Below are 25,943 nucleotides of genomic sequence, written 5' to 3' on the forward strand. Positions count from 1 at the left end.
CCCCCGACCAACTTATATTTTAGTATAGTTCTCCATATCATTCTCAACTTAAAACAAGAAAAAATCTTACTAGCCATCTACCTATACTTAGCCCATACGAGCAGAGCAGAAGCACAGTCTAGTATAGATTAAAACTTGTATAGAAAACAAAGGATAACGCAAAACAGCTGCAATGTTCTCAAAATATTATAATATGTGGTACTATGTAAGAACACGGAAAATTCTGAAATTATAAATTATTAAATATTGTTTAAAATTTTTGTTTACGTCCTTTGCAACTATAAAAAACAACTTATCCGGCGAATTGGTAGTTGTATTTTTACATTTAGGAACAACACATGATTTTCTGGTATTTGGATTGGACATTTTTAAATGTATTTAATTATAATTTCGACGGCACGGGCGCGCGATCGCTAGCGGACTGAGTGAGCCAGATTGAGCGTGTTGTGGTGTGACGTCACACCATCACCGGGCGTTTACAACTTGTTTTACTTCTAAATCGGAAACTAATTGACGTATCGAAGTAATTTTTTCACTAGTATTTTTTATTTTTGACAGAGAATATGGAGTGCTAATAATCAAAATTAGTGAACATTCTCCATTGTTTAAAGTGAGAAAATAATATGAAATGATTGTATAAATTTGACGCAGAGAAACCCGAACCACATATTCGTGAATTCGCAATTATATTTCTGTTCTGAGTCGATAAAGCATACGTGAAAAAATAGAAAATAAATAAAAATGCGTATTCTCAGCATATTCATAACAACAAAATACACCTGCCGCGAAGTTGTTGTGAGTTGTTTACGTAGACGTGACGTCACGCGTGTTTCAGTCAAAATGGCCGACTGCAGAATTTCAATGTTTTATTTTATTGATAATCTCATTAATCTTAATGTTTTTAATATTTCTAAGTCACTTTTTTTAATTTATATATTATACATTTTCCCTTAAAAAGACTAATTCGAACATTTATGGATACTGTCGTCATGCCTATTGTAATTGTGTGATCATGAATAGAACGTGCTTTGAAAATGGCGTCACAAACGGAAGGGTTGCCAACTATAAAAATGTCGAAATAGAAATGGAATAAATCCGAAAAGCAAAAATCATCTTCAATGTACTATTACTATTCACCATATGGGTTATAAGCATTATTACTTTTGTAACATAAATATTTTATTCCAAATATGCTTTGAAATTATTTTTCCCATTTAATATTGGTTTGCAAATACTTATATGTAAACGGTTGTGAAAAAGCGTACCTAAAATGAAATATATGTTGAAAAATTATCACTGAAATTGTTTCTTCATGCTGTATCCTACAAGACTGTCCCTGCTTATGTATGTAGATATAAAATATATGTATAATGTATATGTACTAGTTAAATAACATTTCGATGTACGATTTGATTATAAACTCTATTTGTTAGCAATAGGATTTATAATCGTGCAACATTGTAAATTGTAGCTAGACGTAGCTTCTACAGAGATGTAATTGCTATTATCGTATGGTGTTGTTGAAATAATTTTTGTACCGATTTTATATGTATGTCCAAGACATAGCTCAAGATCTATGGGGAGTCATGCCGCAGAGTAAAAGGTTCTTAGTATATTATATTCTAACTTGTGTATGTCATTACAATTATTCCAAATGATATGTCAGCCATCTTTATTGATATGTGTATGATAACGAAAAATCATTAAAATCCACATTGTAATAAAATAATATAGAATATTCTCACTCGTACTTAAGAACCTACTGTCATCTCCACAGATAATATAATTTAAAATTATTTATTACGATTGATGTTAACATCCATGTTGTATCTACATGTTTTTGATTAATAAAGTCATACCGCAATCGCGTGATTTTTGGTTTTATTTATTAATTGCAGCCCTAAGAATATAATAAATGAATTATTTGAGTGATTACCAGTGAACATGAGATTTAAATATGATTCAATATCTAATAAGCATCACGAAAATTATTTTGCTTATTACTTTTTCCTTAAAATGGCAACTTTTCTTGTGAATATTCTATTTCCAGGACACTTGAATTCACCCAGAAAATCAGTAAGATAAAATAAAATACATTCATGGATATAATTATTTAATGAAATAATATCACTACTATAGAATACATTTCGGCGTTTGTTGCCGTATAATAAACTTAACAGTATCACAATACATTATAAAACCTTATATTACTACAATTTTTAAGCCTATAATCTTTGTAGGTTATTTTGACATGAATAACGCATAATAAATACATATATAGTAAATAATAACATTATTTCTTGCACATTCTAACTGTTTCCTATGAAAAATAAGATTATTCTACAAGCCTGTGTTTCATTTAATGGTGTTTGAACGTGTTTTTAAATGAGATAAATAAATAATTATAAACATTTTATAGTATTTACATAATCAGTCCATTATTCACATATACATGATTTATATATTATGTACTTATTTCCTAGTTGATAATTGTTCTAATAACGCAGAGATCCTAGCATGTTTCGTGGATTCGCGAATTGGGCATTTATTTTGTACGAAGAAAAGTGCACTTTCGTCCTTTTGTTCAAAAGCGACTTGCGCTGCTTCTTCGTAAAACCTGTAAAGTGGAAAAATATATTATAACTACCTATTTACATTTAATGAACGTTGACAACGTTAGAACAATTACTTTTTTAAAGAAAACATTAAAAACCAACTTAAAAGTATCAGAACTAAACTAAAAGGGGACCACATATCAGACTCTTTCAAATAAATAAAAGATTAAAATCGGTTCACCCAGGCAAAAGTTCAGAGGTGGTTCAGAGGTAACAAATAAAGAAAAAAACTGTCGAATTGTGAACCTCCTTTTTGAAGTCGGTTAAAAGCAAAAGTACACAAATACACGAGTAGATAGCAAAGCTGTTTTTTGATAAATAAATTATACAGAATGTCAATTTAAGATTATACTTACTCAGCTTTTACATAATATTTGACTTTAATATCATCCCTACACTTCGGAAGGTATTTGAGGGCTTCATCATTTTTCCTGTGCATGAGACACGCATCTACAAACGGCTCGTAGCCGATTGGAGACTTTTTCGATTTAGAGAATCTCTCTAGTTCTGCCCAATCATCTTTTTCAGCCAGAGTTAAGATTCTGAGCCACCAATACCTAAAGATTTATGGTAAAAATTAAATGTCATGTTTTCTGTGATTAGCGGATACAAGATGTGTTGTTAAATCAATAATTGCTTGGAAATTTATGAATTAATGAAGGACAAAACGACTTTTATCCAGAAAATGGCCAGGTAAACAGAAAACAGCATATACTACGCGTAATTAAGGTTCAAATTGCTTATGAAAAAAGTTATAGAAATTGTATATCTTCAACAAATTTTCATGTAACATTTATTGAACTAAATTAAATAAGTTACTAAAAAAAATGTTGCTTTATTATTTATTTTTATTATTTTATTTATCAAATACGAAAGTTGTAAACAAAATCTTTCCTCTGTATTTATTATTACTTATTAGTGTAGAAATATGTTACTAACCTCCTATCCGGCATTCTATATTCAGAGCGCAATTTATCAGCCAGCTTGATTTCTCCCTGGTTCAACAGTTTCTTCACCGTGTCGTGTAAGGACAAACCAACAAAACTTTCCCCATACGTTTCTTGCAAACTAGATTGTTGCTTGCAAAGTTTACGTGCGTCCTCGCAGATTGATGCACCTTAAATAGAAATAAGAAATGCGATTCTGGACCTTAATAGATTGGAAATAGGGATGAAGTTAGCTTGATCATAAAATTTGGATAACTATACACTATCATTTATTTTGGTTAAAATGTTTTCACAACATTTCTGAGCTGAAGCGATCAGTGAAAAAATCTTCATATAAAAAGAGTTCAATAGCCCCAAAAAATTGTATGTGTTATTGAGTAAGTATTGCCAAATTCATTAAACAATTTTATAATTCTTATCATATGCAACATTCACCAATCATAAATATTTTATTAACATTCTAGAAAATAAAATACGAGTGTTGGTCATTAAAAGATATCGTAAACTTAGCATATTTGGATTTTGGTTTAATTTGTGGTTGCGTATATGCGTGGGCGCTTATCCCGGGAAGTCGTCCTCTAGTGCATAGTCATTCGCAACGCTTCACAATTCCTTTACTATTAGTTTTACTTACCCAAATCGTTTTTCCCCTTCTTATAGCACTCCCTAGCCGAAATAAGCGAAGCCTCGATACTCCCCGGGTTGGTTTGTTCTATAGCGTCCCGGATATGCGTGTGCGCTTGTCCCGGGAAATCGTCCTCTTGTACGTACACTTGTCGTAATGCTTCGCGGTTGTGACTCGCGCAGTACTTTATGTATAGCGCATGTGCGAGTGGTAGACTTCGGATTGTTAGCTGGAATTAAGAGGGTATTTCTGAAATTTTATTACATGGAATAAAACTGTTAACATACAATTACAATATTATAATATGAAAATTGATAGATGACAATAATGATGATTTGATAAGACTAATACATGATTGGCCATGGCACTACAGTAAAGTTGCAGGGGCAAAGTACTAAATCAAGATTTTTAAACTCATTGGGATTCTTTCTTTAACTACTAAATTGATAAAAATGTAAAAAGAAGTGTAAGCATTGACTTAAGGTAATGGAAATAATTTGAGACTATAATTAATAAAGAAAAACCTTTATAACGGAATCTAATAATCTATACATATAATAAAATCGTAGGAAAGTCAAAACTGTACATTGAATATTTTTTTAAAAGAATACATAATCCATGATCTATAATCGATACAGAACCCAAAAACATAGTTTTTAGAATTTTTGTCTGTTTGTCTGTATGTTTGACCGGGCTAATCTCGAAAAGTACTGCATAGATTGACTTCAAATTTTGCATGAATATTACTAACTGGTCGGGTCAGGCTATAGGCTACATATTATCAAGCTATCACCTACGGGGGAGGAGCTGTGAACCTTTATTTTTCTTACGTATTCTCCGTACTACGACAGCGTACAATCTAAAGACTCATGTTTAAATGTTGTTTTTGAGTAAGCCATGCTATTGTCTACCTTTACACTATAAAAACTACGTCATTTAAGTAATTTTGGCAGAGAAACAGTATAATGAATCTTAGTAGTATAAAGACAAATTTAAAACAGCGCCATCTATGAGATTTCATTAAAATCAAATCAATTTACATAATATTAACGCTTCTTGGAAATTCATAATTTAACTATTATTATGATGTTGGTGAGGTTGTTTTTTTTAAAGTTAAATAAATAATTCATATCTTCCCAGAGTCCATTTCAGGTGCGCTTATATTTCATGTGAATATGTAAAATGAATCTTAGTAGTATAAAGACAAATTTAAAACAGCGCCATCTATGAGATTTCATTAAAATCAAATCAATTTACATAATATTAACGCTTCTTGGAAATTCATAATTTAAATATTATTATGATGTTGGTGAGGTTGCTTTTTTTTAAAGTTAAATAAATAATTCATATCTTCCCAGAGTCCATTTCAGGTGCGCTTATATTTCATGTGAATATACTAAATTTTTATAAGTGAGGGTAGATGTTTATTATTTGATGTCAAACAACTAACAAGACACCATTACAGTTAAATATAAGTAATAGTAGATAACAGTGATTGTGTTCATTGGTTACATTTTTTAAAATTTTCGGCTTTTTTTTAATTTTCGCCTTCTTGCGAAAATATGAAAAAAAAAAAATTAGCAGGGGTTTTTATTAAATCGATCCCAAACCCAAAACTGTAGTTAAAATTTTTTTTGTCTGTTTGTCTGTATGTTTGTGCACGCTAATATCAGAAACGGCTTATCCAATTAGGATGCTGTTTCCACTAATATATTGAGGTAATGTACATTTAAAATTTAGTGTTTATTTCATGTTAATCAGTTCGTAAATAAAAAAGTTATGACCATTTAAGTATTCACGGCGAACATTTGCAAAGGCATTCTATTGTACACAGCTATACAATGTACGATAAAACGTAAGTTATCTGTTATACGCTACAGTTATTCCTTATAAATGTCCAGGTGATCATATCGAAAGTCCCCAAGGGTGGGAGGGGTAAGCTGAGGTAGTAGGGGGGGAGGGGTCAAATTAGAATTATGCTTACTTCTAGGTAAATTTTATACATAAAATGTCCTTTAAATTATGTCTTATTCTATTTTTAACCCCCGACGCAAAAAGATGGGTGATAAGCTGTGTGTGTATGTGTGTCTGTATGTGCCACCGTAGCTCGCTAACAGGTAATCCGAATTAGATGCGGTTTTGTTGTTAGGCAGCATATTTTCCGACGCTGGTTCTTAGATAAAGTGTATCAAAATCGGTTCATCCATTTATTATACCTAGGTATATAGAGGTAAAAGTGGGAATGTGGGAAAAAATATTAGTTATATTTTTATCCAATTCGGTTTATCCATTTATTAGATTACAGCGGTAAAAGTGGGAATGAACAATAATCGAATGTGCTCAAATAATATACTCAAGCGGCATATCAAAATATGAAAGAGCAACGTGTGAATTACAATTAGTAATGTTTTATCGAAATCGGTTCATCCGTTTATTACATATAGGGCATTTTAGGGGTGACAGTGGTTAGATAAATAAACCAAATGGAGCATCAAACGACAGGATATGACGTGTAGATACAATTACATAATATGGTTTACATCAAAATTGGTTCTGCCATTTACTAGGGGTGGAAATGGAAGGGTTGAAAGTCTGTGAAAGAAGAGGGGCATATGGAAGCGAGAGGATAGCCACACCCTGGAAATTTTGAACTCTACTCAAAGCCACATAGGTTGGCCCTTGGCAATTTTTTTTCCTAAAGATATCACTTCTTTTGCCACTGTGGTCCATTACAATTTGTGCACGGTTACGGCCCAACTTAAAAGATGTCAAGGAGCAACAAACTTATAGATATCAATAATATGATGTAGGAATGTAATATGGAGGTAGAGGTAGGTCTCGCTCACTTGAAAATATTACATGAAAATAAGAAACCAAAGTTAAAAATTTAAAAATAAAAAAAAGACGGGTTGCACTCCGGGAGTGCCGGCAGAAGTGAAAACTTGATTATTAACGTTCAGCATGTTTGATATTTTGGAATGGTATCCGTCTTACGCATGGAATATAAGGGCTAAAAAAAATCCGTCTTACGCTTTTTCGATCAGGTCACTGTTCTGTGTGTGTCCTGACGCGAGTTTAAGATTTTATACCCATTACAGAAAAAGTGCTCAACGCCGCTAAAGAAGTTTTCACTTCAAAAAAAAATCCAACGCAACGAAGGAAAAGGAATAAATAATAATTTTACAAACTTCCCGACGATCTGTAAAATTAAGTACCATTATAAAAAAAAGACGGGTTGCACTCCGGGAGTGCCGGCAGAAGTGAAAACTTGATTATTAACGTTGAGCATGTTTGATATCCATCTGTCTTACGCTTTTTCGATCAGGTCACGTGTCCTGACGCGAGTTTAAGATTTTATAGCCATTACAGAAAAAGTGCTCAACGCCGCTAAAGAAGTTTTCACTTCAAAAATATATGATTTATTATGATAATGATGGTATGGCAGCCCCGACGACTTTGTTTTTTTGTTTTTTTGTTCACCCTACCAACGACGAAGACGTCGTTGGTAGGGTGAACAAATCCTTAGCGAAATATCGTACGCTTATGACAATTAGTATCGCTAGCGGATTCTATTCCATTGCGATTTGACGTTTGGCTAAAGGGGCTGAGCGCTGAGACAAACGTCAAAACGCAAAGGAATATAATCCGCTTTCGATACTAATTGTCATAAGCGTATGATGTTTTGCTAAGGATTTGTTCACCCTACCAACGACGACGACGACCACGAACAAAATTTTCATCCAGTCGTAATTTAACAAAATTGTGCAAAACACAATTAAAAATAATTTATTAAAATTTTCTGTCGTTCTGGTGATTGGAATTTTTATTTTTGAGATCAACGAATGAAAAAATAGATTTATCGTAGAAACGGTGGCTCCTAGAAAACAATGTATTGTAAGTCTTTTATAGATAATTTATGATCTACAATTTTGGTAAAAGGTAAATCGCAAAAAACCTATTTTTAGATTAATTGTCCTCGAATTTTTTTTCTTTCCGAGTACCGGTATGACGGGAAATTTTTTAAAAGGACCTTTTACCAAAATTGTAGATCATAAAATTATCTATAAAAACTTCAAATACATTTTTTTCTAGGTGTTTTTAATACGTTCGTTTCTACGTAAAATCTATTTTTTCGTTCACTGATCTCAAAAAAAAATTCCAAGGACCAGAACGACAGGAAATTTTAATATTTTATTCTAATTGTGTTTTGCACAATTTTGTTAAATTGCGACTGGATGAAAATTTTGTTCGTGGTCGTCGTCGTCGTTGGTAGGGTGAACAAATCCTTAGCAAAACATCATACGCTTAAGTCAATTATAGTCCTTTTCATTTAGGATGATTCCTGTGACACTTGATCGTGTTCCGAATTACGTATTTTATGTTTAAAAAGTCAAAATAATTTTAGTGCATAATATTTTTATTTTATCGCGGCATTATTACCAAAAATATAAAAATGAAACATCTTAAGCTTATAAATCAAAAACAGTATTGTTTAGTTTAATATAATGAAAAATAAAATAAAATAACACAAAAATATAATACCTACGCAATTCTTGTACATGAAATGGATCGTTAAAAAATCATAGAGTTGGAAAATCATATAATCGGCGCCCATCTTGTGATCGTTTGTCAATCGAGTCAATCGTCTGTACGAGTACCTCAGCCTTGTATACAAGTTGCATTTTTATATTGATACTTTACGTGGTATTCTGTTATTTTTACTAATTGTTATTGTTGACTTTTTGTTGCTGTTGTTTGCTAAGTTTCCTTAGTTAATTGTTGGCGAAATGCCGAAAAAACTAATTTTGGTACTTTATTCAAATCGATTTCATTTCCATATAGAATATTATCGATTATCGGAAACAATTGATACGATTTCAGTAACCGACATCTCTACACGTGTCAATAATCGATGTGTCACAGAAATCATCTTAGGTGGAAAGGACTATAGTATCGATAGCGGATTCTATTCCTTTGCGTTTTGACGTTTATCTCGGCGCTCAGTTGCTGCACGATATACCTACTGTCAAAAACATCCATACAAAGGAAGGAAGAAAAATAAATTTGCTCCCTTCCCCCATGGTGCCTAAAAATAATATGACATAAGTAATTTAAAATAAATTTTACGTAGAAAATTAATGAGGCATTTATTTTTATTATTTTTTAGCTCAGTTTAGTAATAAATTTTACTAACAGTTCTTTTAATTATTTATGGTATGTTTATTCAATAAAAGTTAAGTAGTAACTACTATGCAGTCACTATTCCACGCGGACGAAGTCGCGGGCACAGCTAGTTTATATATAAAATCTAACATCAAATCTAAATTACCTCAAATTCATGTTTTCCCATTTTCTCCTTGAGATGTAGAAGTACGATATACACAAGATCTGTGTCCCCGCTTGCTGTAGCTTTTAACAGAGCTATGACTCCTTCTTCCAATGATAGAAGTAGAGGCACTTGCAATTTGCTATGCGTTTCATATTCCAATATCTGGAATAATTAAAATTAGGTGAATAATGGAGAAAAATACAACCTATACAGATAAGGATATATGGAATTAATTGAAGAATTGGGTTCGTCATTGTGTAGAAACGTAAAATAAACTTTTATTTTAGTGTAAAATCGATACTTAATTTTCAGAGCACACCGGTCAAGAGTGGTCACGAACACTCACTTATGTTCTCGTATAAAGTACATTGAAGAAGACATAATATTCAATGTTTGATTTTTATACTGTATGTATCGAAAAATAAAAAACACATTTTTACCTTGATAGCAAGCGCTTTCCTGCCTTTCTCTGCGGCTTTCATAGCAATAGTGGAATATGAGATACCAGGAATGTTTCGAAGTTTCTCACCTATTTCTCGAGCCGCACTTTCATTGTCCAGGTGGGGTTGTGTTACCTGATTAAATATTTTAAGTCTTAATTTTGTTGCAGTTATATGTGCATGTAATAAAAAATCGCGTAAGTATTAAAGTAAAACTTTGTCACACTCGTAGGCCGACAGTATAAATTTGACGAAAAATATTATTACGATTTAAATATTCGGAAAATTGCTCTAAGTACTTTTTTTCGTCCACAAATATTATTTCTTCGAAAATAAAAAAAAAAAATTAATGCTTTGTCGATATTTTTACAATATGGCATCGCGATGGAAAGTATACGGAGCTGGTAATTCAAAAAGAGCAGATAAAAATCAATGATCTCAATTCATTTTCAAAACGAAGTAAAACTAACAAATTACCAGATATGACTCTTCAATAAATAAATAATAATACCTTATAACAAGCCCAATGAGACAACACTCTTGTTTGTCCGTCTTTCAACTGTAAATAAGAGGCGATGTGTCCCGCGAGGCAATGCAGTCTGCGCCAAATCAGTCTGTCTAGAAGGATTCTTTCACCTAAGTTTTGAACTCTGGGGTTTGAGTTAAGTTTAATTTAATTTTAAATTAAAGGAAAAAGTTGTATTTTTTTATATACGCTGCTCAGGCATTTGACCGCCATCTCACCTGATGGTAAGTGAAGATGCGGTCTTTCAGGTTAGCATGCCTGATCAGTAAGGTAAAGTATTTCGAAGTAACTATAAGGACCGGAAATTATTTCCCAGTTGTTTGAGTTAACACATTAAATAGTGATTGATTTGAATGAAGCATTTTTGAAGAACATTAAAAAATCTATTTAGACATAGTATAAATCAGAATCTAAGAAAAATCGCCATTTCTTCATGTGAAATTGAATTATTAACAACTCGTTTGTTTTAGATGTACGAAAACTCGTAATAATCCTGCTAATATAAGCAGGAACTCAATATAGACAATAAATATAACAGGAATATTTAGATACCGTTATCATAAGGAGACCTACTAACACCACATTAAAATACATAATAGTTTTCAACAAAAAAGGATACTGCAAGAACGTCAAAGGTATAGCCACTCTCACATCCCGCACCGCATTCAGCACCCTCAGCCATCTACACGTGGTCACATAATGTTCCGTCAACGCTGGCTCCAATAGGAACCCTTTACCGAACTGAGCAGCTCGGATCAACATCTTCTGAACATCAGTATTGAATTCGAAAGCCGCAGCATCTATACAGTCTTGTACTGCGGTGGACAGATCTGGTTTTACTAGGCGGATGTACTCGTCCGCTCGGTGGCTGCGTTTCTGGATAATATTATATTAAGAAGTCAGTTTTATGCAGTCTTCACAATATATAAGTACTTAAAAATACAGATAAGATGGTACAGGATATTTGTTTATTATAAAGATAAAATTAAGGAAACAAGTAAAAAAAGAGCTTGTGTGCCGAGAACACGTGTCAGAAGTGAAACTAAACGTCAACGTGGCAAGAGTAAAAAATACTAGAATTGTCGCCTTACTTCCTGACGCGACCTTGAAATTTTACTCTCAACACGATTAACCTATCACGCGTCTGGCGCACAGCCGGCACCGATCCCGATAGTGTCAAGGGAGTTCACGAAATCTAGCTTTTTTATGACTACCGAGTTTGAAAATTTTATTTACCCTATTGTTCTATAATTATATGCCATGTATGATATATTTTTGGAAAGAAGAAGAAACTAGTTATAGCATAAAAATGTAATCATGACGATATATTTTTTCTATATAATTATAGAAATTGATTTAATTTTGTTTTAATTTTAATTGCTTACATACTAACACTTACATGATAATTCTGAGTTATCAAATGATCATATTCACGTTTTCATATCACTACACGATTGCCAAATACATTCACTTATGTTTTCACACATTTAACACAACGTATTTCACTATAAATAATAACAAATCTCCATTATTCACAAACAAGAAAAAAAGTGCCATTTTGCGTCTTCCGCACTGAAAAGTTGAGACACTTTTTCACTGAGTATTCTTCAAATATCCCTAAAACCAATATCATAAACGTATTCTACGTACAATTTCCAGTAATATACGTCTCAATTATCACTCATCTAATTATTCCTCTCGGCATAATTCACAATCCAAATATTCGTTGAACAAGACAAATGTCACAAACTATGGCCGATGACGCAACTCAATCAATGATTCACTTTTTTTTTTTATTTTGTGGTTTTGGTCTCTATTGCCTGTCTCGGAGTCGTGTCGATTCGAATTATAAATGTTTAAGGCATAGAGAAATATTTTTTATACTGGAAACATTCACTTGTAAGTCTCTACTGATGACCTTCAATGTCACGGGCTGCGTTAGGCACAGAGTTTGTGCGCAGGACGCTACAGTACAATTTGCGTTACGACACAAATATTGTGCGTAGAACGTGTCACGGGTTAAAGAAGTTTCACTAATAATAAACGCCACTGAGATCTTTAAAAACTGGTTATCAATTGAATAGAATAGAAATTTGAACACCTAAATTGCTAAAATTTTTGGAACAAGCAACAGTATTTTGAAACGAAACATGTTACAATGAATTTAATTTAGAAAAAGGAAAATGTTCTTTAACATACCTGAAACTGCTTAGAAGCCTCCACCAAATAAGACCCAGGGGCGGTACTATTTATCCTGAATATCTTCTCAACCACAACCGGCACTTTCTGTATCAACTCATGCGTCATTTCAGAGATCACTCTAACACAGTCCATTTCTGGTATTATGTGGAAGGGCCCATCGTAAGGGTACGTTATGGATTGACCGTTGAATCCGTAGATGCACATCATGTCGTCCCAATGACCAATTATGGCTTGGGAACCACACCTAAAAATGAAGTGTGAAACAAAGTTTAATTATGTTGAGGCATATTTTAAAATGATTATATTTTGTTGAGTTAAATAAGTAGAAATTGTCAATGGTAGCATAAAAAAAAAACTTAAATAGAAAAACGTGCATGCTTAGCTGATGTTGTGTAGTGGAGTAAGTTAAAATAATCAAAAAAACAAATTTAATATTGTATTCTTTTCTATACAAGTACAATTTCAAGCAACTATGTCTAAGTTTTTACACACCACACAAGTTCCTTTGGTTGTTTTATGTATCCTGTATCAATTTCACAGTATTTATTCTTAAAATCAGAAGAACCTATCCACAGGAAGCCGGAATCCGTGAACAGAGCGACATGGCGGCCATTTTGTGATGGCACTATTGATAGTACCTGAGTGTATGCGTTTTTAAATTCTGGACGCTGAAAAAAATGAATGTTATTTATGAACTTAAAGCCAAATAAAAACCTATCATGAAGTTTGTTTTATAAGTCAAGTTTTCTTACTTGATTTGATGAGTTTCTTACTTTTAGTAGGATTTCCATTTTTTTTTTCAAATAGAAAATATTTACTTTTTAATGTGCATAAAAATAAATATAGCTTATTTTAAATTTAAAAACTTACCATAGGTATAGGTCTAGTTTCTCCAAGCTGACATTTAAAAACTTCTTTATCTCGACACACAAGGAAACTGATCTGTGTTGAAGACCGCTGGCCAGTACTCAACACACACCATGAACTTATTGGCAAGTTCGCTCCTGAAAATGTTTGTATGTATTTGGTAAAATATAAATTTGCTTATAAATTAATTGTTTAAGTTGTATGAAATTGTTGTGAGTATTCATTCTTTCATAATATATTATTGTAAATAACATTGAATGTATATTCTATTTAGCTAACATAAATAGAATTGAAAAGATTTTGATTAATCTCTTGTAAAATCCTTGCCTTTTGTTGCAGTTCAAACAATGAACAATTGATTACACTTAAATTGTTAGAAACAGAGAAAAAGAACCTCTAATTAGATAGAGCATTAAACTATATTATGAAATATTGAAAATGAAATTTTACATTTTAATATGAAAATTCATACTTACTTGGTAGATCAGGCAATGATCTTAGTTTAGGGTCAGAAACATTGCTGACTAAGTACATTCGGTTGGTTGTGGTAATTACGGCCAAGCCAATGCCGTGAGGGTTTGAGAATAATTGTGCTTTACACACCTGTAAGTAAAAGAAACACAGTTTTAAATCACTGTAGAAACTACTAGTAAAATGCACCATCTACTATCAACATAGTATGTTTATAACTCTTTCACATGTAAATCACTGAATGTATTGTCCACATATATGATAATGATGTAGCCTATATATCAGGATATCATATTATAAGCTACTAGCGGTCCGCCCCGGCTTCGCTCGTGGTACATATTTCGCAATAAAAGGTAGCCTATGTTCTTTCTCAGGGTTTAAAGATTATCTGTACCAAATTTCATCAAAATCGGTCCAGTAGTTTAGGCGTGAAAACCATACATACATACATACATACAAACCTTTCCTCTTTATAATATTAGTATAGATGTAGATAGGGTAAAACAATTCAATGGGTAAAAGCCAGCAAAACTATTCCTATACTACTATAGGAATAGTTTTACTGGCTTTTACCCATGTATTATTTCAGGGTTGTAACCGCATGGCATAGCTAGTTTGTCATATACATTTTATAATTGACAACACAGTAATCCAAAAACCACACACCTTATATGGGCAAATATACTATCATGCAATATAGGCAACTATATTTGGACACACTATTATTGTAGAGATAAGCGCTCAAGCTATTAATGTACAAAGTAATCAAACCTTTGTATCTCTGACTTCTTGTCCCATGCTAAACGTCTTCTGGTAAGCTCCAAACATGTCATACACAAGTACATCACCACTCTCCTGTATACACAGTAGCTGTTCCCCATCAGACCAACCCATGTGAACTAGCACACCACTGTTCCACTGAAAAGTTAAGTAATTTAAGATAATTAATTGTTTTTGTGAAAGTATGAGCTGAACAGATTTTAAGAACTTTTTAAGGAATAAGGTAATGATAGAAACCAAATGATATTTTTTAAGCTATTGCATAGCTTTTATCTCAGACTTTGAGCGCGGCGACCAAATGTAAAAATTCCGTAACGAAAAAACCTAACACCCCCCACTCCAACCGGCACAGCGATGCGATGCTATGCAATAGCTTTACCGCGGCAGTCCTCGAGTGCCACACATATTTTTTTTTATAATATAAGAAGTGTGTATTGAATAATAGAGCTACATTACCGAAATACAAGTTTTTTTTGTTAAATAAACAATTGCAAGGTTTCTTAACAATCCAAAAAGAACTATATAACAAACAATAAGAGTTTTTCAAGAAGCAAAATGTATAATTGTTATCTAAATATACATACCAATATCTTAGATATAATATTGCCAACACCATTGTAAATTGTTATAACTGGTTTGGATGTGGTCATAATTCGGACAAATTGTTTCTTATCTCTAACAACAGCTATCGGACCACCATAAGCCGCTCCACTGACGATCATATTACCCAAACCTTCGTCCATGGTCCATATCATATTGTACAAGTCAAATTTCCTGAAAATTTTTAAGTTAAAAATGTAAGTTTAAAAATTTAATTTATTTTGCATTGCGTTATTTGTTTTATGCTATTACCTGTAGTAAGAATCCAACTGAAACCAGTCCGCTGTTAATAGGGCTGACATTTTTCCTAATTAATTTAATAAAGTGGGAGAAATCCTGATAGAATAAAACTAGTAAACTAATTGATTATTGAAAAATAGAGAATGTGTGTGTTATTCAATCAATATTAAACACATGAACCATGCTTTGACTAAAGGAAGAATAAATTTGTTGTACTATGAAATAAATTTTAATTACATTAAGTACAAAAAGTACAACAACAAACCACAAATGAAAACTTTGCGTCAAATCACAAATGTCATGATAACAGACTATCAAATGTCATCATGACATTGTCAAAGAAGAATCTGATTGAAGCGCGATACAGCCAAAAAAAATTCCCATAATTATTTGTGTTTCATGCACAATTTTAAAATTTATTCAAAAGCATATAAAACACAAATATCTGAACTACCCAACAGCTAAAATGAATAATGTATATGCTTTTTTATTTAAATAATTTCTCATGTAAACGATTATTGGTAATCAGTAATCACTACTCATTTAATTTTTGTTATGGTACCTATCAGTGGCGGTACGTTCATACAAGCCGAAAAGCCCGGCTTGCCTTAGAAATTCGCTACGAGACAGAAAAATAACTATATTCACGTTTGAATATTCGCGCGCAATGAGCAATTCATAATCTGCTCCGAATTCAATGAAAACTCACCTACAATATAATATATGTATTATGTATAATACGCCTAGCATAAAATAATGACGAATTCGAGTAAACTTTTTAATTTCATCCTTCTTCCTATCGGAATAAGGTCGTACCTTTTATTTGGACGTTACAACCTAAATTGGATGGATTATAAACAGTGCGGTGTCTCGCTTGCACGTGTGGGCTTTTACCGGGCTTTGCGCTCATCTCTTCTAACGTATGAAATTTCGTCGGAGTAGATACATACCTAGCTATAGAACTCTATAGCAATTTCTAAGGGAAAAAATGCCCGGCTTTAACAGTGTGAAGATAGTTACGATTGCGCGAACGAACGTCGTGAATATTATTGTTAAATTATAATTTGTTTGAGCGGGTGAATATACCGGTGTAATTTAGGTTAAGTTTTTCGAATTTTGTTGTAAAATAAGTGTCGCGACAGCAGATTGTGTTGTAAATTGTGGCGGTTTGCTTTGTGCTCAGCGGGGGAAAGGTAAAATCATTAAACTTTACTGAAAAACAATTAATTTCTTCATCAAAACCAACTCCCGATTTGTGCATTACCGAAACTAGTACAAGTCACATAAACGAAATTTTAATTGTAATGTTTACGAACGATTTCATGAATGAGAATTGCTTAGAAGAAGCCTTTCCCCAGCTGTTGAAACTTGCACATATTTTGGTAGTTACGATTCCTGCTAGTAAATAGGTAGTAGTTCTTCCACGGAGCGTGCTTTCTCATCGTTCTTCATAGGTATGTACGTATTAATTATTAAGAAATACGTATAAGTATTTATTTGGCCAAGAACGCCTTTCTGTATTAGGTATCAATAATTGCCATAGAAAAGTAGCTGTTAGGTAATTGAATTCTAAAACAAACACCTACTTTCTATAATTCCGATGTTATAAAATCTTTCCTTCAGAAAGATTGGCGTTTTGAATTAGAATATAAATGATCTGTACAATTTTATTAATAACTAGCGGTCCGCCCCGGCTTCGCCCGTGGTACATATTTACGTTTTCTCTACGTAAAAACCATCCTCGTACTTCAAGGAATATAATAAAAAAAGAATTATCGAAATCGGTTCAGCCGTTCTCGAGTTATGCGCTTACCAACACATTTTGCGATTCATTTTTATATATAAGAAGAAGAAGATATAATGTCATACAGTTTTGTATAATTTATCGATTTTAATAATAAACGTTTGACTCAACTGTTTGCGGGCGCGCGTGAAAATTTAAAAGATTTGATTCAGTATGTAGGTAATATGTTCACGTTTTTTTTATAAGTTTTATAACGAACATAATTACACAGTATACCTAGGTAGGTATCTTATTAATGAAAAGGGTACCCATCAAACATTTTGAAAAATTTGGGCTTGCCCAGTCCTAACACCCTAGGCACGCCACTGGTACCTATGGCTTTTTTTACATATTTACGTCCGTCCAACAAATTTAATAGCCTATTTCATTTATTATTATATTAGCCTATTTTGTTCAGAAAATCTAGAATTTTATTTTTATGCTTGAGTTATAAAAAAAAGAAAAATAAAATTTAAAAAAAGAACTGAATTTCTTTTTAATTAAATTCCCCAAAAAAAAAAAAAATTAAAACAATTTTCAGTTTATCTTCATATTTCCATTTTTAACGATTTTCACTTTCTAGAAAAACTAAACCGTAGGAAATCGGACCTAGTACCGCTTTCCAACCAAACACGTAGATACCTTCAATTTGCTTTACGATTTCTTTTAAAGAAGTACACTTAAAGCAAGTTTTTAAAACGAGAATTCACTTATAGTTTCTATGCGATAAAAATACTTTAGCATTTTAATTACCTACATGGAAATCAATATTTACGGTGCGGACGTCGCTGTTGTATTACACATTGAAAGGTAACCGATCACTTTTTACATTTTTTTTTATATTTAAACCTAATAGTTTTCTAAGCATTATGTAATATAGGTATGTATTAAATAGACATGCAAATATCACAATATGTGCAAGCAACATTAAAATTATAATATGTATAATTACCTACGCATTTAGTTATTACTCGTAAAACAATATATAGATAGACGTTAAAGTACTGTTCTCAGAATTCAGAACTGTCTTCAAACTTCAACTACAATTATAAATACATTATGTGTCCCGAACATACCCTACCGACTACAATAATAATTGTAAGATACGGTTATTATTTACAAATAAGTTCCATGTAAGACATCATTATTCTTGTGTCGCGGTCGGATTCAATGAAAAATACGTACGAACGTACCTATGAATTTGTTTTATATTCGATCCAATTATTATAGTGTTACGAATTGATTATAGATTCGTTTTATTTTGGTACATAATTGTATTCCCGGAAACAATTGTTATTGTTGTAATAAATAAATATTTTTATAATAGCCCTATTCCTTTGGCAATTATAGATAAGCAGCTATGATCCCCGTAAATGTCCCCGTACGCATTTTATCAAGGAGGTGGTCTGATGTTATTTGGTTTTAAACATTTTGTGTGATTCATGCTATTTGTATTTTGACGTAGTCTTTTGAGTAGAGTACATTCGTAGCAAAATGTAGTAAGAGTAACACAAAGAGAGGCCATCGGTACGAGTTTTAGCTTTTACGGGAGAGCTTTATTGTTGTTGGAAGTTCATTCCATACTTTCAATACTTCAGCAGAAAGTATTCTTTATGTACCTTTTGAAGGAATTTCTAGCAACGGCGAATATATGCGATTCTGAGAAATTGAAAAGTAAATATTTTTGAGCAGTTACGATTTCTGAACTTTAACTATGTATTAAGTTAAATATTTTATATTTTTAAAGTACACGAGGCGAAATCGAACTAATTTTAAATACATATTTCAAGTATTAGCTAGTACAAGATTTTCTTATTTTTTACTCCATCTTCGCTTCGACTTACATACGAATCGGCAAGAAATTCGGTAGTTAGGTTAAATAAGGCTCTTTTTTAAGACTATAAGAGGTACAATAAAACAGAATTTAATTTCATTAGCTTTTAACACCTACCTTGTTGTGGATTTGGTTAATAATTTTATCTTTACCAATTACCACTAGTTTTATAATTATGTGTTTCACTGTTGAGTATCAGTTAGCTCTCTGTATAAAAGTAGAACATTACCAAAATATGTCATTAGAAGACGAGTCCACTGATTTTCTGGGTCATAAAGCTTTTATTACGAGTCATGACCTATCGAATATCAATAATTTATAAATTGCCGGGCAAATAGCGTTTTCATTCAGATAAAAAGAGTCATTAACGCGGTAATTAAATGATGTTCGCATGGACGGTCACGGGCCATTTTCTCACGAGTCGACTCGTCCATGGACTATTAAGTACTTGATGGAATTCATGTTTGTAATGAGTTTTGTTGTCTCTTTTATTCTACGAAAATTCTTTCCGCTATATGAATTAATGCTGTTTTCTTTCATCGTGCTTGGTATTATTCTTCCGCGATATAACCGTTACGGAAATAGCATACTTGGCATATTTGCCTTTTTCCAATGGCGTGGGTAGCCAAAAAAATAAAGCCTAGATACATATTTTATTATTTAAACCTAAACATAGAGCCTTATAAAAACACAGAATCATTTTTTTAAATTAACTTCATGATGTAGGAACCTTTACATTCAGTTACATAATTTCTCACAATGTTTTTTAGATCGTAAATCTGATTTTCAACACGCTATGACCTAAGTAATAACTTCTAGGTCGTGGGATCGGAAAGAAGCGCAGCATAATCGTTTGCAAAATATGGCTTATCCAATGAAGCTGATAAAACAAAATGTGTAAGTAAGTATGTACATTAATAACTCAGGCCCCGAAATCACAGACACAATAGAAAATCTATTGTGTCGTGGACCGATCGGGCCGCTCGGGGCTCAATGGGTTTGTATACTAGTTAGTTAGAGGTTCGCGGCTCGGCTAAAAAAAGAGTCCCTGGTTGACCCTTCTTCTACGATTTTCTTATTTATATTCGACTTTTTTAAATATTGTTTAGGCATAAACAGTCAGACTTTCGCATTTTTAATAAAAGTTGGCACGTATTAGGTAATATTAGCTGGTATAACACAAATAAATTATACACCATACGTTTTAAAGCTATTAGAGCTGAAAATAATGAGTTTGGTACCGGTACAGAAGTAAATTTATTGCTCATTGAAATTAATTACTTATTTAATATTAACGACCTATCATTATACTACTAATAATAGGTATTAAAACCAAACTGAGATGTCAGCGATTTGTAGCCACGCAGACAGATACAAGCCATAGTATAGGCATTGATTTATTTATGACAAGGAAATAGTGATTAATCAATCTGATTTTGGTAGACTTGTGGAAGGTACCTATTAAACTATATAGCATGTAATAGTTTGCTATATTATTCCGAAATAAAAGATGAGTTTTAGGTTTTCTTCTTAGATGTATATAGGATATTTTTATGCTTTTTCGAGATTATGCTATTAAAATTTGAGGGTTGTAGGTATATTAATAGAGAAGCATTTTTCTTCGAAACCCGCTTGTACCTGTAGAACATTCCAGTATGTTCGTGAGAGTAAGATGCGAATCTCGAAAGTGCACTGTTTGTCTATTGTCATGTAAATCATTGTGATGACGAGATAGAAGCAGGTAAAACTGCGATTAACATCTTTTTTGCCTGATGATCACGTAATAAAACCTTTAATTTTAATGTAATAACTAAGTTTATTTTTATGACACAATAGCTTGAATGTTATGAGATACTCTTTTGTAGAGAAATTAATATTTATTTTGATCAGCACTATACAGTAATTGTTTGTTTATTGTAACAAGCAAACATGTATATTTTGAACAGAGCATATTCACACTCTTTTATTGAAATATATTTTTTTATAAGTAGTAGTCATCAACATTTTAAAAGTACAACTGAGTGTATGTAATATGTCCTAATGTATATTATGAAAAGTCGATTTGGAAATATATATAAAATCTTACATTTTATCATTGAATATTTCAAAATAAGATTTTATGTATTTGCGAGTATAAATCCAATTTTGTTGAAAAGAAGATGACAGTATAAAGTAGATTTAAAACGATATTAGGGAGTGGATTGAAGTCGATCGGAGCCAGCGATGTGTGAGTATTGCGTATCTTATTGCAGTATACCCACATACCAGACCTCTTTGACATTGGTATAGACTATATTATTATATATCAAAGAATTATTTAATCTATATTGTTATAAATATAAATACAGAAGTACTATGTATTTTAAAGAATAAGTAACACGCTGTTTCTGATTAATAAAGATACTGATTTGTTGTTGTAGATAATAGACGTTTGTATCACAAACTTTGTAATATGTATGTATATGCCTTTAAAATTTATTTATAATTACTGAAAAACTCAATGGTTAGGATTTTTTTTGAATTTATAACATGTATATGAGCGACATTAATTTCACGTTATGACAATGTTACGATTAGTCAATTTATTTCGATATTTTCTAATATTTAAGAGGAGTTATCAATGTAAAGCATTATAACCTTAGAAGAGGCGCGCCGCGTGAGTGTCAACCATCGTTCGTTAATACGATGGTACCGCACTAGTGGTAATAGGTAATTAAACTTTGTATGAAGCGTGTTCGGGGAAACCACTCTGAAAGCGAACTTGCTTGATACGTGGTTAATATGACATAATATTCAATAAATATTATATTAACATTATACCTACATAATATTCTCCTTTGTCAATTTTTGGCGAGCATAAAGGATCAAGTGGAATATAAATTATTTATGAGGTGTTTTCCATCTGTAGGGAAGAAGAACAGTAGTGGAAGGCGTTGTAAGAAAATAAAAAAACCGTCTCTGTAATATCATCCACATGAAGGTTACTCTGGTTCATGGGCGTAGCTAGCCATGGGCACAGGGTGGGGCAAAAAAAAAACCGGCCAAGTGCGAATTTTATTTTAGTGATGTGTACATTTTTTAGGCCTAACCTTGCGTTTTTTAGAGGACGCAATTTTGTTTTTTTTAGGTATATGTAGGGGGGGGGGGCGTCAGTGCGAAGCTAAGCGAAGCGAAGAAAAAGTTTTATTGAAAGATATAAATAGCTCTAATTTCTGAACAATTTCGCTTATAACTTTTATATTTATAGATCTACGACAAAAAGTTTCTGCACCAAAGGTTGTAGAGAATTTAATTTGCAACAAATTATGTTAACTATATTTTTTTTAATCATATAAATAGTTTAACCCATTGACCACCGTAAGCCCCGATCGGGGCGCGACACAATAGATTTTCTATTGTGTCTGTGATTCCGAGGACTGATGGATTAAGAGATATATCGTAAAAACCATTTCAACCGCTATTTTCAAGATGGCGGCCGTGGGACAAGGGTGGCGACCCCACAAACTTGGTTTTAGCTTCACACTGACCCCCCCTACACATCAAAAAAATAAAATTGCGACCTCTAAAAAACGCAAGGTTATGCCTAAAAAAATGTAACATTTCAATGGACTTGTGCTTTTAACCAAATTTCAAGACTTTGTCTTCACGGGAAGTACAATGTAGGTTTTGATTCCCTTGCGAATGTCGAAATTTGCGATAATTAGCAGCATAAAACGGCTTCTCATCTTTTGATTTAGATTTTTTGACCGATATCTATAAAACTATCCACTTTAGGGCAAAAGTTAGGTACATTGACTTTTTTGTAGAAAGTCGAATTTCGAATCTTTTATATTCTGTAAACTTTTTTGTAAAACTCACTGCTTACGGTTTATGGACTATTTAATGAAACGGTTTCTCGTTTTTGGCTAATAAATCGTAAAATATTGGATTAATCAATAAAATGCATGTACGTCAACTTTCGTTTGAAATTTTTCCTAGTGCCCATATTTTTTGAGTTGTTGTACGTTCAATGTAGAAATGCCGCCGCTCGGCGGGTGACGTGGCAGGCCAAAAGTTTTTTACGGATGTAATGAAAACGAAGAAGAAATTTCCAATGCAAGTGGATTTTTGCCGTTTTCCGATTTTAGATTTTTAAGCTATAGCATAGCTTCTATCGCGGGCCTCGAGCGCGGGGACCGAATCGAGAAATTCCGTAACGAAAAAACCTCACGCTCCCCACTCCGACGGGCTCGGAGGTGTGGCTTGAAGGCATAGCATGCAATAGCTTTACCGCGGCAGTCCCCGAGTGCCACAGTACGTCTTTTTTTTACTTATAGACATTTTTTTAGTGCATTTTTTTAAATATTTTCCTTTCATTTCCTTTTATTTTATTCTTGCATCCGAATATAAAATAAGTACTCAATATTATTTAGTTGTACGAAATATATACGAAACATACATACCTTTTTTTCTATTTATCGCCCGGTAATCCAACATTAAACGTTAAATAACTCAAAAAGCATTAGAAAAAAATGTTGTGTGGTTTTATGAAACCACGGTAAAAGTGAAACTTAGGCACAAAATTATCGTATTTGTACGATAATTATCGTACGGTTCGCCCGTCACGCGACATGCGCTACACAGACCAAAAAGTTTGAGACGATGTACCTAATAAAAGTTTCACTTTAAAAAGTTTCAAATAAAGTAATCTTAAAACATGGATGATGCATTTCATTGATTAATCTAATATTTAAAGAGTTACTTTCCAAAAACGATTAACCGGTTCATTAAATAGGCCATAAATCGTAAACGAAAAGTTCCACAAAAAAGTTTACAACGTATAAAAGATGTAAAATTTTACTATCTTCAAAAAAATCCAAATATTTTTTGCCTTATAGTGAGTTTCCGAGATATCGGCCAAAAACTTTTATTTAAGATTGCGAGCGAAGCTCCACCTGGATCTGTCAGCTTTTTGTGCTTTTATGGTCAGTAAGTGACCCTTAGCCTAAAACAAAAGTGAAATTGGATGGAAAATTTAGTGCGAATTTGGCTAAATAAAAACAGCTTTATTTGGGGTAACAGTAATACACTACCTACTTTTTCTGTCACCAAAGGTGGTTTAAGTCATGCAACATAAGGGCGTATTCAGAAAGAAAGCTTGAAACTTATAAGCGCTTATCGGCGCTTGTCATGTTCATATATTTTCCTGTCAGTGCTGGTAACCCGCGCAGGAAAATATATGAACATGACAAGCGCCGATAAGCGCTTATAAGTTTCAAGCTTTCTTTCTGAATACGCCCTAAGAAGACAAGACAGAAGCGCAAGCTTTTTGTGTCGACTGACAACTTTCGAGTGAGAATATTTTAACGGATATTAAGTTTTGTAGTCGGTACCTAGGTAACTAAATTTTTTAGATTTGGTTAGATACCTTCCAGGTCAGAGCCAGGGTGGGGCAAGCGCCCCACCCTGCCCCACCGTGGCTACGCCCATGCTCTGGTTTGATAACTTCTGTTTTACGATCCGCATTTCATATATCCAATTCTCAGGTGAGTGTTATTTTGTTCTTTTTGTTACGTGCTAAAAAATTCAACCCTTGGGCTTAAGATTTTTATAAACAACATTCTTGTTGTATTTGTCTTCTAGAGAACGCGCAGGAATAACTCTTTAATTGAATCTGTAATTTAATTTTAAATAGGTAGATGTAAAAAAGTAAAGTGTTCGAGGCTGGCAAAAGCCCTGTTAAGTTTGCACCAATTCATAAATTAGTTCTTAATATCTTAACATCAATCTTCATATAATTTATTTGTATGTTTTCACGTATTTCTTATACTCAGATATTACTGAATGCAATCTATCCATCTCTCAAGACATTTAATCCCTCTCGTTGGTAATAGTTTCACTATAGACGCGTTGATGTCTTTTGTCAGCACTCGGGTTGCGTACGCGCAGTCACGATTTACTCTGCAATGGTTTAAATAGATTGTGTAGTACAGTGAAACTTGGTTAAGTGGGACCTGGATAAGTGAGAAACCTCCATAACTGGAACTCATGCTGAGGTCCCAACACTTTGGCACTGAATTACCTCTGTTAGTGGGACGAGGTAAACCTCTATATCTGGGATTTGTTCTTTCGATTTATCATCATAGTTACCTCTATAACTGAGACAGCGAGTAAATTTTATATGCATAAACCTCTGTAACTGAGATAACATTGTTTGTTTACTCATTCTTATTCTACCCATAAATTCCACACGTAATTCCAAGTACGTAAGTACAAATTTTGAGCTTCAATTACCTTCAGTTTTAGTTTCGCTTTACTATCATACAGATGTTTATTTGAAAAATGTCAAATTATTATTGGAACCCTCAGTAAATGAGACAGATATTTATTTATACCTGTAAATCTGAGACACTGGGTAAGTGGAATACCTCTATAAGTGGAACGACATTGCCGGTCCCTTGATGTCTCACTTAACCAGGTTTCACTGTATTTTATCGGCGCACAGATCTATCATTTTAATGTTTGATATAATGTGTAACTGCATAGTTAATGTCTCATAAAACATTATGTCTAAATTGTTACTGTGAGTTCCAAATAAATATGTAATAATAAAGTCACTCGGAACGTTAAGTAAAGTTATCTCAATTATTATTATTATATGATTGATAATTTAATATAAATCTACGTAACATAGAAAATAATTAT

At 32.7% G+C, this 25,943-nt stretch overlaps 1 protein-coding gene across 1 annotated transcript; it reads right to left on the reverse strand.

Moving 5' to 3' along the window:
- Window positions 1-2,100: 2,100 nt before the first annotated feature.
- Window positions 2,101-15,937, reverse strand: Vps16A (vacuolar protein sorting 16). Its single transcript, XM_089694965.1, has 15 exons — window positions 15,655-15,937; window positions 15,387-15,576; window positions 14,794-14,940; window positions 14,028-14,154; window positions 13,555-13,688; window positions 13,177-13,352; window positions 12,682-12,928; window positions 11,102-11,358; window positions 10,468-10,606; window positions 9,957-10,091; window positions 9,517-9,678; window positions 4,197-4,416; window positions 3,555-3,732; window positions 2,972-3,172; window positions 2,101-2,617 (listed from the first exon to the last, which is right to left on the reverse strand). Exons 1-15 carry the CDS (start codon window positions 15,702-15,704, stop codon window positions 2,473-2,475), a joined length of 2,508 nt encoding a protein of 835 aa, XP_089551091.1. The 5' UTR covers window positions 15,705-15,937; the 3' UTR covers window positions 2,101-2,472.
- Window positions 15,938-25,943: the final 10,006 nt, after the last annotated feature.

The sequence above is a fragment of the Colias philodice genome, chromosome 5 (genome assembly GCF_061535455.1).
Source record: "Colias philodice isolate Cphi_HAF_F1 chromosome 5, ilColPhil1 Martin Lab GWU primary, whole genome shotgun sequence".
NCBI classification, from domain to species: Eukaryota; Metazoa; Arthropoda; class Insecta; order Lepidoptera; family Pieridae; genus Colias; species Colias philodice.